Here is a 16,954-nt window from a genome sequence, read left to right on the forward strand (position 1 = left end):
GATCCACAAAAGCATTAATTTCACATGCAAATAGCATTCCCCCTCATGCATTGGCCGCCTCTATTATTCACCGACCACCCTACTACGCCTTTAGAACCCACCAGAACAACCAATGGTCATCACTGACGCTTTTTAGGCGCCATAGGAGCCACTGTTTTTATATAAACCTCCCTCGACCATGAACTCTTCCCACGACTCAAACACATTCGCCCTGTTCAGCCTTTCTGATCTGAGATCGATTTCTATACCTCAGGCAAGAGTACGAAAATGGCAGATTCTTCATCTACAGGACTCACTCTGTTCTCTCGATGCAAGATGGGCAAGTTCAACCTCTCCCACAGGTTAGTTACCCTTTTGGTTTTCTATTTTCTTGAAGACTGTCCAATTGATTGTCCAATTATACTACATGCATGTACCATGCATATTGAAGATTTCGCTATGATTTTTAGAATAATATCTGGATGAATTTGTTCTGTTTTTCTAACAGAGTGGTGCTTGCGCCAATGACGAGGTGTCGAGCATTGAAAGAACTTCCTCAGCCATCACTGGTCGAGTACTATTCTCAGAGATCAACTCCCGGCGGCTTTCTAATCACTGAAGGCACTTCGCCGTCCGACCAAAGCGCTGGGTAATATATCTCGTAATTCTTAATTTTACCCAATATGATAATTTACAACACCTCATTCCCTTGGTTTTACTCTTTAACCTCAAAACCTAATGTTCCCTGCTTTAAATAGTTAGATGGAAGAAGTAGCTTCTTAATTAGTTAGTTTGTTATATATGGTGGGAGCAGGTTTGCAAATGTGCCTGGGATTTACACAGATGAACAAGTTGAGGCGTGGAAGAAGGTGGTCAATGCTGTTCACGCCAAAGGTGCCATCATTTTCTGTCAACTCTGGCATGTAGGTCGTGCTTCTCATCAAGGTAATCTTGTCGCCGACATTGCGAGCACTATTTTGCAAAGAATTCCTCTGCAATGAACTGATCTTTTTTGTACTTGTTATTTGTCCAATGTTATAGTTTTTCAACCAGGTGGGGGGTCACCAATTTCTTCAACCAGCAATCCCATCTCAAAGAGGTGGAAAGCTCTGTTGCCAGATGGGTCTCATGACGCTTACCCTGAACCTCGGTGCCTCGAGACCCACGAAATACCCCAGATTGTTGAGCAGTACCGTCAGGCTGCCTTGAATGCCATTCGAGCAGGTCAGTCTCATTTCATCACATAAAGGTTCAGTTTCATAACATCTACGTAATGTCACACTCCCAAATAGTCTTGTTCTAAATTTCTAATGTCTCGCAAATTTGTCCCTTTGACATATCACATGCTATGATGCTAACACAATGGTATTCTTCATCGCACATACAAAGATCTTATGATGTATTTTTCATAATGTCTAGGTTTTGATGGAATTGAGATCCATTCGGCACATGGCTACCTCATCGATCAATTCTTGAAAGATGGGATCAATGATCGAAATGATGAGTATGGTGGCTCGATTGAAAACCGCTGCAAGTTCTTGATCCAGACTGTTGAAGCAGTAGCTGAAGCCATTGGTGCTGACAGACTTGCAGTTAGAATCTCACCAGCTATTGACCACCTTGACGCTACAGACTCCGACCCAATTGGTCTAGGCTTGGCAGTGATTGAAAGACTCAACAAGGTTCAACAGAACATAGGATCAAGGCTCGCTTATCTTCATGTTACTCAGCCTCGTTTCACAGCTAATGGCCTGGTAGAGATTGATCAAGACGAAGCTCGGTTTATGAGGACTCTGAGAAACGCTTATGAGGGTACATTTATGGTTAGTGGAGGGTTCACTAGAGAGCTAGGAATGGAAGCTGTGGCTTCCGGTGATACTGATTTGGTGTCGTATGGTCGCCTGTTTATCTCAAACCCTGACTTATTTATGAGATTTAAGCTTAATGCTCCCTTTAATAAGTACAACAGGGAGACTTTCTACACTCATGACCCTGTGGTTGGGTACACAGACTATCCTTTTCTCAACAGTGAAAGTGCGAAGGAGGATTAGCTCTCCTACTTGTGATTTTGAAGCTGCATGAAAATTGTATTTGTTCCATATCATAAATAAAACCTACATAGAGATTGGCTATATTCAAGGGAATACTTCCTTGGTTTGTCTTCCACAACAACAAATTAAGTTGAAACCTTATTTCTAGGTCGGTTGAGCTGCTTTAACAGTTTAACTACACAGATTCACGCCCACAGGTTTACAATACAAACTTACATGTTTAAAAATGACGATTAAAACGGGTAGATTTCTTTCATACATATAGAATAGTAATGATATCAAATTAAGTTTGTCTCCTACAAAAATCAAATTACGTAACAAATCCTAAATAAATGACTTTCTTTCTCGACCAGTTGAGCTGTTTAAGATACACAGATTCAAGGGTTTACAGTTCTTGCAAAATTCACATACTTGCATGTTTAAAAATTGCCGTAAACAAAGCATAATATAAAAGAGCCTTATAGGCTGGAGGATGAGCTCTATTACTCCACAGAGGCAATAACATGTATTAGATTTCTTTGAATACATGTTTGATCATCAACTTTGCGAGCGGTTTTACATTATTTACATATCTCACATATATAGGACTTGAGCTTCACTCCACAGGTAATTGAATATATATAATCCATTAACACAGGTAATTATGAGAAGGAATGTCCCTCCACTCCCACGATCAAGCTATCATGCGCGTCGATACTACGGATGACCGGTCAAATACATAGTAGTCCTACCTTAGAAATCCTCGTCTGACCAAACTTTTCCATGACAAACAATTAATCGAGGGAGATCCACACAAAACAATTCAAACGCAAATAGCATTCCCCCTCTTCGATAACGACCGCCTCTATTAGTCACCGATCGACCGCCGCGCTACGCCTTCAGAACCCACCAGAACCACTCGAGTCATCACGTCAGTTTCAGCGCGCCACTAGTTACCTATATCGAGCTCCCTCATTAACTCTTCCTACAACCTAAACACGTACATTGCCTCGAACAAGAAACAAAAATGGAAGATACTTCATCTACAGGGCTCACTCCTTTCTCTCCATACAAGATGGGCAAGTAGGTCAGTCTATCTTTTGCTTTCCCATTTTCTTGTCTGATTGTCCAATTATACTACTTGCATGTACCATCATTTACGCAATGATTTTTGATTTAACATCTGTGGATGAATTTGTTCTTTCGTTTACAGAGTGGTGCTTGCGCCATTGACGAGGTGTCGAGCATTGAACGAAGTTCCTCAGCCATCACTGGTCGAGTATTATTCTCAGAGATCAACTCCCGGCGGCTTTCTAATCACCGAAGGCACTTCGCCGTCCGACCAAAGCGCTGGGTAATGTCACTAATATGCCTCGCAATTCTTGATGGATAGTACTCTCTGATCAAACCTGAAAGTCTCTAAGTTGCAGCTCGATACTAATTTGGTGCCGTATGGCCGCCATTTTATCTCAAACCTTGACGTGGTCTTAAGGGTTGTCTACAATACCTTAAAATATAACACTCTTTAAACCAAAATTAAAATTTTATTGAACAAAATTGACAACATTGAGAACAATTTTAAAACATGTGTTTTTTATATTTACAAATAATTAAACAAATTTACCACATTGACAACTATTTATTCATAATCATGTACAATTATAGGTGCAGTAATTACAACTAATATAACTATATTTACCCAAAACATTACCGCGTTTATCACAATAACAACAAATTTGTTGTGATATTAATAAATGGAGATATCATATACCTCGAGCTACTTAAGAAAATTCATTGGTCTTAAGATTTAAGGTGCGAAGGTAGATATTCCCCTTGTGATTTTGATGCTGTAGAAAAACTTGTATTTGTTCTATGTCATGAATAAAACTTTATACATAAAGATTGGTTATATTCAAGGGATAATCCCTGCGATTGTCTTTTACAAAATCAAATAAATTGAAAACCAAGAATAATAATTTTTGGATTTCGACCGGTTGAGCTGCTTTAATTAACAATTTACAACGCTTGCAAAGCTCACAAGCTTGCATGTTTGAAAATGAACAGATTCAATTATAGTTGGTAGAACTCCTTTTTAGATTTACAAGAGTAATGATACTTGTTACTGACGTTTGATTGATGAAATTTGAATGAATATTTATATAAGCGGTAACGGTTTGGTTTTTCTAATATTTTTTGTTTTCTTTTTTTGTAACGAGGTAGTGAGTCCGTTGACAAGGTATAAAAGTTAGGGTAAATTTCTCCTATGGTACTTGATGTTTGGCTACTTGGACAATTTGGTACCTGATGTATGAAAGCGGACAATTTGGTACCTAAAGTTCTCAAATTTAGGCCATTTTGGTACCTCTATCAATTTTGACCATTTTTTCAGGGTTATTTCCGTCATTCTAGTCCTAAACTCATTAAATTCACATTTTTCTTCATTTCTTCCTATAATTGTCTCTCTTTGGAGATAATTAAATTGATATATCTACTCCACTTAGCATCTACTTCGCATATATCGAAAATAATTTTTTTTCTTAATATACTTATTGTATCCTAATTATTTTCTGTAAAGGAAATAAATTGCCTTTATGCAATTGTAATTTTTATCAAAATTTTTTAATTACTTATAATTAAAATTAATTTAGATTGATAGCTACATTATGAAAACTTATATACGTAAATCATCACAGATACTAAGTGGATGAGTTATCAAATTTTTAGTGATAACTTAGAGGCAATTTGGAGGTATTATAAAAAAAATGAAGTAAAGTTGAGATAAGATGACGGAAATAACTCTGAAAATATGGTCAAAATTGACATAAGTACCAAAATGGCCTAAATTTGAGAACTTTAGGTACCAAATTGTCCTCTTTCATACATCAGGTACCAAATTGTCCAAATAGCCAAACATCAGGTACCATATGAGGAATTTATCCTAAAAGTTATTACATATAAATTTGAAGTACATAGCTGAATCTAATGAGGGCTTTGGCAAAAGTGAGTCATCCCAAGAGCACCACTTTAGTTCAACAACCATAGTGGATAAATAGACACCCAAAGTTGTAATGAATCATGTGATTAAAAATAATAGAGTTGGATATAGTAGCTCTATGTCAATGTTGTGTAACTCGGAACAAAATCAATTTATAGACAAGGTACAATGAGTGCACACTAGTGACACGAACTACAACCCTCGTTCTATAAAACTTTGTGATGTTGGAGAGCTGTTTTATTGAACATTAGGATATATAGGCGATGCTTCATCGTGTTTAGGGTTACATATTTACTGTGCTCTCCATTATGCCACTGTTGTTTCAAAACAAATAGAATCACCTTTATAGTAATACTCTTTGCTAGTTGGTGTTTTTTTGGATACTTGTTTGTAGATATCTGTGATATTATTTCAAGTATTTATAATTAAGGGTTCAGACTTCACGTCCCCTCTTGTATTCGATATTCCATTAATAAAAGCTTAAGAATAGCCTCGCCAGCCCTTTATTAAAATTAAAAAATAAATAAAACTTTGCTAATTCAACCCTCGTTCTATAAAACTTTGCTAATTTTCTAATATTATTCTAAAATTAGGCCGGTCAATACCTGAAACAAAGCTCATTCAAATAGTGACCATGCCGCCACACCCCCATTTTCGTCTTCAAACTCCCAAGACCCCATAAACAAACACGTCTTTGAGCGATCGGAGATACCAAATTATTCCATTAACAAAACGACGTCGGAGTTCCACAAAAACAATAGACACGTGAATATCATTCGTTATTATTAATTTTTATTCCCCTCCCACTGAAGTCAGGACCCGCCATATAGTCGCCGACCACCACCATTATATATCACTCACTAAACACCTCTCTCTCTCTCCCTCTCTCTCTCAGTGATCTCAGATCGGGAAAACCCAATAACCCAAATGGCAGATTCCTCAGTTACTCTCTTCTCCCCAATCAAGATGGCCAAGTTCAATCTCTCACACAGGTCACTCTTGCTAGCCGCTCTCCTAGTTCCTTGCAAATTTGTAAGGAGGGAAATCCGGGAGATCATACTTGTCCATTTCATGTCTTTATTTGTTTTGACTGATTTGTCTTCTTACAGGGTGGTCCTTGCGCCGATGACGCGCTGCCGAGCCTTGAACGGACTGCCGCAGCCGGCCCTGGCCGAGTACTACTCTCAGCGGTCAACCCCCGGCGGATTTCTCATCAGCGAAGGCACTCTGATATCCGACACAGGCGCAGGGTAATTTAGTAGTTCTAGTCACTTCATTTTTCTTCTTTTACTAGTGGCTTGCTGAGTACTTGGGAGGCCCATTTGAAGCTAGGTAGTTATGTACTTATGTTAACGTGATTTGACTCTTTGGACCGTGAACTCTAAGTTACCTATTATAATTTGTACAAATTGTTTCTTAGTCTTACTTTCTAATTACCATGTCATGATGGAAGCAGGTTTCCTCATGTTCCTGGGATTTTCTCAGATGAACAGGTTGAGGCATGGAAGAAGGTAGTCGACGCCGTCCACGCGAAAGGAGCCATAATTTTCTGTCAGCTATGGCATGTAGGTCGTGCTTCTCATGGAGGTAAACATTTTGCAAAATACATTACACATTTGGCAGGAGCCTTATTTTGGAAATTAACTCTTCAGTAGTAGAGTGATCATGTTGTGAAGTAGTTACTTACTGCCTTGATCTATGTATAGTTTACCAACCTGGTGGGGGATCGCCGATTTCTTCAACAAACTGTCCCATTTCAAAGAGATGGAAGATTCTCTTGCCGGATGGGTCTCATGGCACCTACCCTCAGCCACGACGCCTTGAAATACATGAAATTCCCAACATTGTGGAGCAGTATCGTCGCGCTGCGTTGAATGCCATTCGAGCAGGTCAGTTTGTCTTTACTGCACGATCTGTTCATCTGCATTATGTGTACTGCCACACTACATCTAGAATATTAGCTAGACAGACTCTTGAAGTTACCCAATTACCATCTGATAACAAAACATAATGGCCAGAGAATATTATTAGTGCAAGTGTGTAGCCAGTATATGTGACTCATAGGATGGACATGTATAATAGGTTTTGATGGAATTGAGATACATGGGGCGCATGGCTATCTAATTGATCAATTCTTGAAAGATGGGATCAACGATCGAACTGATGAGTATGGTGGCTCACTTGAAAATCGCTACAGATTCTTGATTCAAATTGTTCAAGCAGTAGTTGAAGCCATTGGTGCTGATAGAGTTGGTGTCAGAGTCTCACCAGCTATTGATCACCTTGATGCTACCGACTCCGACCCAGTTAGCCTAGGCTTTGCTGTGATAGAAAGGCTTAACAAGCTTCAACAGAACATAGGCTCAAAACTCACGTACCTTCATGTGACTCAGCCTCGTTACGCTGCCTATGGTCAAGCAGAATCAGGCAAACATGGCAGTGATCAAGACGAAGCAGAATTTATGAGGACTCTGAGAAAAGCTTATCAAGGTACATTCATGGCTAGTGGTGGCTTTACTAGAGAGCTAGGAATGGAAGCTGTGGCTTCTGGTGATACTGATCTAGTGTCTTATGGTCGCTACTTTATCTCAAACCCTGACTTGGTTTTGAGATATAAGCTTAATGCACCCTTGACCAAGTATGTCAGGAAAACATTTTACACCCAAGACCCTGTTGTTGGGTACACTGATTACCCGTTCCTTAACAAAACAAGTGTTAGAGAGCAAGCACTCTCCCGCCTTTGATTGTTATGCTGTTATAATTGTGCTTGAACATTTGGATAAATAAAAACCTTGTGAGAGATTGGAATGCTATGAATACTGATTACTATGTGTTTGTAGCTGAATGATACAGATGCTTATGTGATACAAAATCAAATTAAGATGAAAGTTTGGGAATTTCATTATTTCTGTTTCTCAGTTGAATATCACTGATTCATAGGCAGAGTTTGCCTTCAATCTTTATTTGTCTAAAGAACATAAACTACAGGATAAACAGGTCGCACATTAAGTTAAATGGACCAAAATTCTGTTCCTCGCCCTCGGGTTTCTGATTCACAATAAACTTCACAAAGATGTATCCTTCAATGTAGTAACCAGGTGTTTTTGGTGTTCCTGCCCTCGAACTGGTGTGTTTGATCAATTTCTGGTTACATGTCCCTGCAAGTTCTGGGCTGATGAATTCTCCACTCCCGGCAGATGTCTAACCACTTTCAGATACCACAACCGTTACATTAGGGCCACCTCCTTTCTCCATTGCCGTGTAAAACGAATCCACTATGGGATCAAACTGGTTGTAGTAGCCTAGTGGTCCGTCTTGAACGGCGGGGGTTATAGACTTATAGTGGTGAACAGAGCATAGTCCAAGTGAACATTGGGTCTGATTTGTAGGCAAAGTAAGGGTACACATTGACCAAAAGAGATGAATCGCTTGGTGCTACAAGTTGAACAGTGTTAGTCATGAACAGCCTCTGCTGCGAACACAGCACTTAAGGCGGGTTTGAAGATCCTAAGGCAGTTCCTTGAACAACTGTGGTCACCTTAATCCCATCCAGCTGTTTGCCATCAAGTACCGGTCGCAAAAACCTCATTACCGGAAAAACTTGGTCGCCCGGGAATAAGCTCATTGGCAACAGCTATGTAATTGAGTTGAATGCCATACAGGTAAGGCTCAACATTGGCGGCAAACCATGCGTTGACAGCTTCTTGATTGGATTGCAGCTGCCAAGGCAGGTAGGTTTTGGTTGCGCATGCCAACACTAATTTCGCTCCCTTTCAATGCCTGAAGGGCAGGACTGCTGGAATCAAAGAGCCTCAGTTTGGTGATGTAATATTTCTTGTAGAAAACCTCATTCCATGCATATAAAGAAGGGAATGAATAGAAGAACAAGTGAGATTCGACATAATTGCTGTAAATTCACAAGATTTGAACAAGGCCGGCTCAAACTTTAGGGCGGCCTTATGCAAAAGTTCAAAATGCGGCCTTAAACATAATCACAAGTTACATATCAAGTCAATTGAAAATTAAAAACCATAACATTTGTAAAATTATATATTCATTGATTATGAAAACCATTGCAACAACCATTACAAAATCCCAAATTAAAGTCATACGTTCACTCACACAGTGACATGAGCTAAATTAGTTAAAATCAGATTTTAGCTGCTGCATCCAAAAATTAAGCCTACAAATTTAGGCAAATATTCAATAGAAATAAAATTTTTACAGATCCATCAATCTCAATAAGCTCATCTCTGAGCATCAAACCTTCATTTGAATATCATTCTCCTTGTCTTCTTAGCTGCAGTCATCAATTAATTTATTACAATTGGTCTTTCCAGGCATTTCATTCTCAATTGAATTTAAAGCAAGTCCATTTAATATTTCTAATTTTAAATCAATGTGAATGAAAATAACAATTAAAGATTGAGAGAATGAGATATATATAAATGAGATATTGGGATTTGGGAAGTGAAAACTCACCTTAGCAGAAGTGAGTCAAGTGATCGATGAATTTGAGGCCCCAAATTACAAGATGAATGGATTGCTTGTTGTCTTGTTCACCCCTTAGTCCTTCATCCAAATCATTGAAATGATTAACAAAATATGGTAGATTGACAGAGAGAAGAAGTGCAGTCCGAAACGCGACCAATTTGGCGTCATTCCCTTGTCGCAAGTTTTGTTTTTAAGGTTAATTTGCAATTGGATTGGGTCCAATTTTCCATTTACGCCCTTTTCAGGCACACCCCCGAAAATAAATGGGCCGTTCCAAACTACGTAGCCCAACAGTCCAAGAAGACGTAGGCCCAATAATGTACACACTCAAAAGGTAGAGGCCCAATATAAACAAAAAAACGACAGTAAAATCAACAATCACAAAGGGGAAAACGACAACAAAATCAGACTAATAAACCCTAACAGTTGAAAGCCCCCATTATTTATGAGAAACTTTCAGGATTCTATTTTCTGTTTTTTGTTTTTGTTTTTTTTATCGAACTCGACTACTGGTGGTTTTTCAGGTATGGCTCATAAGGGTGTCTAACTGTCTATGACAGTTCATTATCAATTATACTCTTGCAAAAAGACGGTGAGAAACATAAAATCGATCTTCTTAGTGATTTATTCATAATTTATGACCAGTATATATGTATTGTAGAACTATCTTTCATGAGTCTTTAACTCTTGATATCAGTCCCAATCAGAGTAAGATTCTAAATCTAAGTGATGAACGAAACCAATGGCACATACTTAATTTGTGTTCTGCACAACTTGGCAAACAGTTTGGCAGAAAGTGAAAGATATGCATGGCTAGCTACCACTCTTGTATGATCATTAAACCTTATCCTACCTAGCAGCTTGATCACTACCCTTATCCTGAATGGTGCTATACACCACACAAAAGAACTAGCAGGGAAACCTAACTAGAACATTCCTACACAAGTCTCAGAAGATGCATATATACCAGTGAAAGGGTGGATTTACAGTAGCTGTTTAATTGAAATGTAGTACACCTCAAACTAGCATTGTTGTAAAATCCACCGCTCATAGATAAAGCATCAGTACATTGCCTCATTGTATTAGAATCTTACTGCTGTTAAGATATATAAAGAGACAGAATGTGGAATGACTTTGCAGTTCCCAATTCAAATGTAGTTTAAGCAAGCATTGTTGTAAGATCCACTGCTCATAATAAAGCATGAGTAGATTGACTCATTGTACTAGAATCTTACTGCTGTTAATAATGCAAACAGACAGAATCTGAGATAACTTTTCAGTTCCCAATAATGAATTCCAAATTCCCATCAAGAAGGGGAGTTTCTGTTATCCACACATTTCCGATTTGCTTGGCGCCCTTTTAGCTGTCTGATTGTCTTCTTATATAAGTTGGAAGGATGCTCAATAGCCTTAAAGGACAACAATGACTGGTGCAGCATTCGCTACCACAATGGTAATATGATCTTGCATCCGGTGCATTAAAATTCAAAAACAAAAAGAGGCTCCTTGTTCTTACTTGGTGAAAAGATCACGCTCACATGATTCACAGCTAGAAATAGTGTCGTTTTTCTTGAACGATAATTTTAGCATTACCAGACATGTGATACCTACGAGCATATTCCGAAGAAGTGATTTCAATGGCTCAAGATATTCACATTATCCCACTATATATGATCCCAGCAGCCTTGTCAAGAAATACACCTAAACATAGACTAAAACCAACGCTTAGACCAAGTGAGGATGATTTTTCCTATCTTCTTCACATTTGTTCTCCTCCTCTCTACTTCCCATGCTGCGGACTTCTGTGTTGGAGACCTCAAGGCTCCAGAAAGCCCTGCAGGCTACTCCTGCAAGAAGGCTGAAAAGGTTACTGTAGATGACTTTGTATTCTCTGGCCTAGGTGTTGCTGGTAACACCTCAAACATTATCAAAGCTGCGGTCACCCCGGCATTTGCTGCTCAATTTCCTGGTGTTAACGGCCTTGGAATTTCACTGGCTCGTCTCGACCTGGCTTCTGGTGGAGTTATCCCATTTCACACACACCCTGGAGCTTCAGAAGTCTTGCTTGTTACGCAAGGTTCCATAGTTGCCGGGTTCATTTCATCAGCTAACTCAGTTTATTATAAAACCCTTAAGAAGGGTGATATTATGGTGTTTCCTCAAGGGTTATTGCACTTTCAACTAAATGGAGGTGGTTACCCAGCTACAGCCTTCGTGAGCTTCAGTAGTCCGAGCCCCGGTCTGCAAATTCTGGACTTTGCACTATTCAAAAACGATTTGCCTACATCATTGGTGGCAGCGACTACATTCCTCGATGTTGCTCAGATCAAGAAACTTAAGGGTGTTCTAGGTGGTACTAATTAATCTAGTTGTATTGGGATATGTACCAGTGTGTTCCATTTCCATTTGTTTCTGTTTTGTATTGAGAAGGAATGTAACTGTAGGTTATTCAGGTTAGTAGCGGTTTCTGATTCATCAATAAATTTGATTTTTGATTGTTTGTATGCGTCTATTCTTGTATCAGTTGTGTGCCTTATTTTTACTGTTGCATCAAATCTCAAAATTCATGGTTCATTCTGGTATATCAACCTAAGCTATCAATATGCCCACCTGATAAATGTAAAAGACCAAAGGTAAAGGTATGTTTGTATGTAACTGTGTATGCTCCTAAAACATATATATAGTAATTATTGAACAATTTGTACAGCATTGTTTGGCAAATTTACTGTATCATAAGATGCAGTTATTTGAGGAACCTAAAATAAGGCGTCGATATCAAGTGACAAATCGAGGGCACCTAACATATAGTAGAATGAAACCTGCTTAAAACTAGCTTCATATGCAGATCAACGCATGCATGCACAAGTGCTTTACAAGAAAAGTACCTGCATAAATATACCAAATATATCAATATCATCCAAATTCCATACTAAAAGTACTAATGATTTTCACCAACAGGCTAGCTAGTGCCGATTTTCTTTGCTCTAAATGTATCCCCCAGTGGATTTATACTAAATTTACTAACCCTGCGCAGTAGCAAATACCAACCATTTGCACTAAAACTATCATTGCTTTGCACTAAGAATAGCAATGGTAAACCGTAAATGTATGATATAGTCTACCGTGGCTTATATCCTCCAAGCAATGTGGTGTTGGTGTGTCATCATCTAATGAATCTTGTAGTTAGAGTTACAGAGAAACAGAATTTTGGAATATACTTTTAACTTCCAATAATGAAATCCAAAAACTTCCTTCTTTTAGGATTTCTGTTATCCACAGAATTCCCATCTTCGATCTGGACCTTTATTATACACGTATAGCTGTCCCAATGTCTTCTTATGCCCACATGAAAATCTATGCCCCATATACTGATGGACCACCATAAAATGTACCATAAGCTCATTGCTAATAAGCTGGCACAATAGCAATTATCAAGAACAACCATGAAACTTTCCCCACTGAGGATTACTTAGAACATCGTACTGATGATGAAGCTTCAATGATGAGTTGCCTTACACTGATGACAGTAATAAAGATCGTCTGTAGCAGTTACTGCATTTGCTAAAACAGAAAGAGGCTTCTTGTTCTTATATGAGGTAAATATCACTAGTCACATGCTTATCACAGCTCCAACGATATGTCGATCTATTCCACCATTGTATACGGTCGAGATTGTAAACATGTGAATCCTAATGGGCTTATTCGAAACAGCCAATTGCAAATGACTCAAGATATTATCACCTTTCCACTATATATCATCCCAATTTCTCTATCAAGAAATCAAAAACATCGTCCCCCAAATCTAGCACACACTTTTTCACCAAGTGATAATGATTTTCCCTATCTTCTTCACATTTTTTCTCCTCCTCTCCACTTCCCATGCTGCAGTGCAGGACTTCTGTGTTGCAGACTTGACAGCTCCAGAAGGCCCTGCAGGCTACTCCTGCAAGAAGCCTGAAAAAGTTACAGTAAATGACTTTGTGTTCACTGGCCTAGGCATTGCTGGTAATACCACAAATATCATCAAAGCTGCAGTGACACCTGCATTTGCTGCTCAATTTCCTGGTGTCAATGGCCTCGGCATTTCGCTGGCTCGTCTGGACTTGGCTGTTGATGGAGTCATCCCATTTCACACTCACCCCGGAGCTTCAGAAGTTCTGATTGTTGTGGAAGGGACAATATGTGCCGGGTTTGTGTCCTCAGCTAACACAGTTTATCTACAAACTCTTGAGACGGGTGACGTTATGGTCTTCCCTCAAGGTTTGTTACACTTCCAAGTCAATGGAGGTGATACACCAGCCCTTGCCTTTGTTAGCTTCAGTAGTCCGAGCCCCGGTCTGCAGATTCTGGACTTCGCATTATTCAAAAACGACTTACCAACCCCATTGATAGCTCAAACTACATTCCTCGACGTTGCTCAGATAAAGAAACTTAAGGGTGTTCTTGGTGGTACTAATTAATTAACAATGTGTCTTGGGAGCTACCAAAGTGCATAGTATTCATGTCACTTTGTTTTCTTGTTTCTGTGATTGAAAAGGCCTGTACGTAAGTGTAGGAATATAGTTCAGGCCAGTTGCATTTTCTAAATTACTACTCCAGTTAGTGTACTTCTATGTTTGGTTGTACGCTATGTCCATTATTATTGCAAATGCTGCATTATCTGTAGTATCTAAATTAAGATCACATGCATTCTCTTTTTAGATGGAAATTCTTTCTATATATATATATATATATAGAGTGAAGGTTCACTCTGAAATTTCAGAGTGAAGTTCCAATTTTGGCACATTTTTCGGTCAAATTTTTTCACCATAAGCGATTCAATATTTAGGTATGCTATTCAAGATCATCTCTATAAAGTTTCATCCAATTTGACAATGATTTGAGCTTTCAAAATTGAGATTTACACGAACGGTTCACGTTGAACAGTTTTAATTCATTCATTGATTTAATCTAATTTCAATACCTTAACGATGTCCAAATTAGATGAAATTTTGTAGAGATGATCTTGAAGAGCATACCTAAATATTGAATCACTTATGGTGAAAAAATTTGACCGAAAAGTGTGTCAAAATTGAAACTTCACTCTGAAACTTCAGAGTGAACCTTCACTCTGGATAGAGACTGTATATATATATTAACATATATGTCACCTCCTCTTCATTCAAATTCGATTAGCCTTCTGGTACTCCATTGATCTCGATCTTCTAGTTTGATATTTGACAACGACAGTGTTAGGATTGCGGCTCAAAATTGATTTCTTGTCTGTTTTGGATTCATTACTTCTAAAAGATTTAAGTAAGTTATTCTAGTGTATCTAGGATTTTTAGAGTTTTCCTTAGAAATGAAGATTTAGGATTCCTATTATGAATCCTAATTCTATTATAAGTTTGACACTTGTAAATCTATAAATAGGACATTAGAGGGATGGTTTTAAGTGTGGTCGACAAGAGGTGGTCGATGATATATTAGACCTATTCTTAAGTTACCAAGACTAACTAGGAAAGTAAACCCAATGCTGATTACATTCAAGTGATTCAACTAATATACTCGCTCCTCTTTCTGTTAGTAGATACGTACGACTCATTCCGTCCATAACCATGACTACCTTTATTATTGGGTTTCTTTAAAAAAAAAAATTGATCGAATCCATTAGGATTTTATAAATGAACGAATGTCTGAATAGTCATTACATATTCCTCCGCTGTTGTCGTGTATCACTTAAGAGGTCTTGAGCCGAAACTCAAACTTAGTACATAGTATAAGTCTATTCTTTAAGAATGATCTCCGACTAGAAACAGATATTAAAAAAAAATAGACATATTCCCTACGATTTATAGAAGCATAACTATAGGCTAAAAATCATCTAAATCGTATCTTTGCCCTTAAAACGGCCATCCTCAGGAAAAACACCCGAGCTTGGGCCTTGCAAAGTCCCTCCGCTGTCCGTGCAAACCAGAGCCCGAAGGCTCAGATCCAAACCCGGCCCAGTAAGGCTGGTCTTCTCAGCATCAGCCGCACCATAGCCGTCGGAGAACTCCGATCCCAAGCATCTAACCCCGCCAGATCTGGAGGCCAAGATCTGCAACCATCAAGCCCCATGTCGTCGCTGATATGAGGAGGAGGAAGAAACTCCTCCCCGCCGCCATCAAGAATTGCGATCTGAGGAAGAACCTCCTCCCCACCGCCATGAAACTGAAGCTTCGACAGAACTTGCTCATCGCAGCGAGATGTCGCGGCCCAAACCGCCCCACCAACCGCATGGATAATCAGAAGAACGATCAAGGAGAGACTCCACAACCACAAGGAACTGCTGGCCAGATCCCTCCCCGCCACTATAGAGGAAAACCTAGTTTTCCATTGAAAAGGTATCTCCGAACAGAACGGAGGCCTCATAATAGTACATTGACTAGTATATGATTAAGGGGTTTCTTTTAATTTTGTTATGTAAACACAGATTACTGGTCCGAGGAAATGAACCCATCCACTAGTACGTGTTTCCTTATTATACCAGGAACACCAAGTTCTCTCACTTCAAAGTTCAAACTTGTGAAGAAAGTTGGAAACACAGACGATACACAATTATATATAAAGAAAGGTCGACCATACTTAATTTATATGGTCACTAGCTGAAAATCAAACTTTTACAACCATGGAGTTCAGGCCTGCTCCATTACAACAAGGAAAAGAAAATAGTTTTACGTACATTAATAACGAAAGGAACCAGTGACGATCAATCTTATTTAGTTATATATCTTCTTCTTCTTCAATAAACGGTACGTACTAATCGCGTGAAGAGATGGATTACTTAGTGCCGCCAAAGAGAGCTTTCAATCTCCTTATCTCAGAAATGCTCAGGAGGGTAGTGCGATTTATCAATTCAGTAGGAAAGTTGTTTTTAAATAGTGCATCGTCCACAATTTGAACATGTATACTTGAACTACTGTAACTAGCAAATGCAACGACTGGATTATCTTCAGCACCGCCAATGTTCACAAAGAAATGCAGTAACCCTCCAGGGATAACGAATATATCACCACTCTTGATAGTTGTCTGATACACCGTGTTCGTATCCGACGAAATGAACCCGGCTATCAGTTTCCCTTTCACAAGAAGAAAGATTTCATTGGATCCGGGGTGTGTGTGCAAAGGGACAGCCCCACCAGGTGCCAAGTCTGCGCGAGCAATTGAAATGCCAAGGCCATTCAAACTAGGAACCTCATCATAGGACGCCTTGGTAAGTACCGATCGGTAAATGTTTGAAGTGTTACCGGCATTGCCTAGGCCCGAGTATACGAAATCATTTACCTTAACATTTTCAGGCCTTTTGCAGGAGTAGCCTGCAGGTCCGGACGGAACTCTGTAGTCGGCAACACAGAAGTCTTGCACAGCAGCATAGGAGGAGGACAGAATGAGGGAAAACACGAAAAAACTATAGAACATCTCCATCTTTTTTAGC

General features: G+C 39.0%; 6 protein-coding genes across 7 annotated transcripts; 4 read left to right on the forward strand and 2 right to left on the reverse strand.

Moving 5' to 3' along the window:
• The first annotated feature begins 193 nt into the window (after window positions 1-193).
• On the forward strand, window positions 194-2,103 carry LOC126785100 (12-oxophytodienoate reductase 3-like). Its single transcript, XM_050510693.1, has 5 exons — window positions 194-341; window positions 488-628; window positions 794-924; window positions 1,021-1,203; window positions 1,399-2,103. The coding sequence occupies exons 1-5, from the start codon at window positions 268-270 to the stop codon at window positions 2,028-2,030; spliced, it is 1,161 nt and encodes a 386-aa protein (XP_050366650.1). The 5' UTR covers window positions 194-267; the 3' UTR covers window positions 2,031-2,103.
• Window positions 2,104-5,878: 3,775 nt separating this feature from the next.
• Window positions 5,879-7,817, forward strand: LOC126785084 (12-oxophytodienoate reductase 3-like). 2 transcript variants are annotated; one of them, XM_050510674.1, is made up of 5 exons: window positions 5,879-5,996; window positions 6,114-6,254; window positions 6,461-6,591; window positions 6,711-6,893; window positions 7,087-7,817. In XM_050510674.1, exons 1-5 carry the CDS (start codon window positions 5,932-5,934, stop codon window positions 7,746-7,748), a joined length of 1,182 nt encoding a protein of 393 aa, XP_050366631.1. In that variant the 5' UTR covers window positions 5,879-5,931; the 3' UTR covers window positions 7,749-7,817. The 2 variants fall into 2 exon arrangements, with proteins under 2 accessions (XP_050366631.1, XP_050366639.1); XM_050510682.1 differs by having other exon boundaries at window positions 5,899-6,036.
• Window positions 7,818-7,973: 156 nt separating this feature from the next.
• LOC126785109 (probable glucan endo-1,3-beta-glucosidase BG4) lies at window positions 7,974-8,916 on the reverse strand (the record flags this gene model as incomplete). Its single annotated transcript, XM_050510705.1, is given in 5 exon segments — window positions 7,974-8,337; window positions 8,340-8,377; window positions 8,380-8,615; window positions 8,617-8,714; window positions 8,716-8,916. Coding segments are annotated over 5 exon segments (705 nt in total), but the record flags the coding sequence as incomplete, so codon positions are not given.
• A 1,166-nt stretch (window positions 8,917-10,082) lies between these two features.
• Window positions 10,083-11,862, forward strand: LOC126791603 (auxin-binding protein ABP19a-like). Its single transcript, XM_050518083.1, has one exon. The coding sequence runs from the start codon at window positions 11,239-11,241 to the stop codon at window positions 11,860-11,862; it is 624 nt and encodes a 207-aa protein (XP_050374040.1). The 5' UTR covers window positions 10,083-11,238.
• A 1,466-nt stretch (window positions 11,863-13,328) lies between these two features.
• Window positions 13,329-13,958, forward strand: LOC126794535 (auxin-binding protein ABP19a). Its single transcript, XM_050521288.1, has one exon. It carries the CDS (start codon window positions 13,329-13,331, stop codon window positions 13,956-13,958), a length of 630 nt encoding a protein of 209 aa, XP_050377245.1.
• Window positions 13,959-16,299: 2,341 nt separating this feature from the next.
• Window positions 16,300-16,944, reverse strand: LOC126793948 (auxin-binding protein ABP19a-like). The gene has a single exon (XM_050520585.1). The coding sequence runs from the start codon at window positions 16,942-16,944 to the stop codon at window positions 16,300-16,302; it is 645 nt and encodes a 214-aa protein (XP_050376542.1).
• Between the last annotated feature and the right edge of the window lie 10 nt (window positions 16,945-16,954).

The sequence above is a fragment of the Argentina anserina genome, chromosome 1 (assembly GCF_933775445.1).
Source record: "Argentina anserina chromosome 1, drPotAnse1.1, whole genome shotgun sequence".
Classification (NCBI taxonomy): Eukaryota; Viridiplantae; Streptophyta; class Magnoliopsida; order Rosales; family Rosaceae; genus Argentina; species Argentina anserina.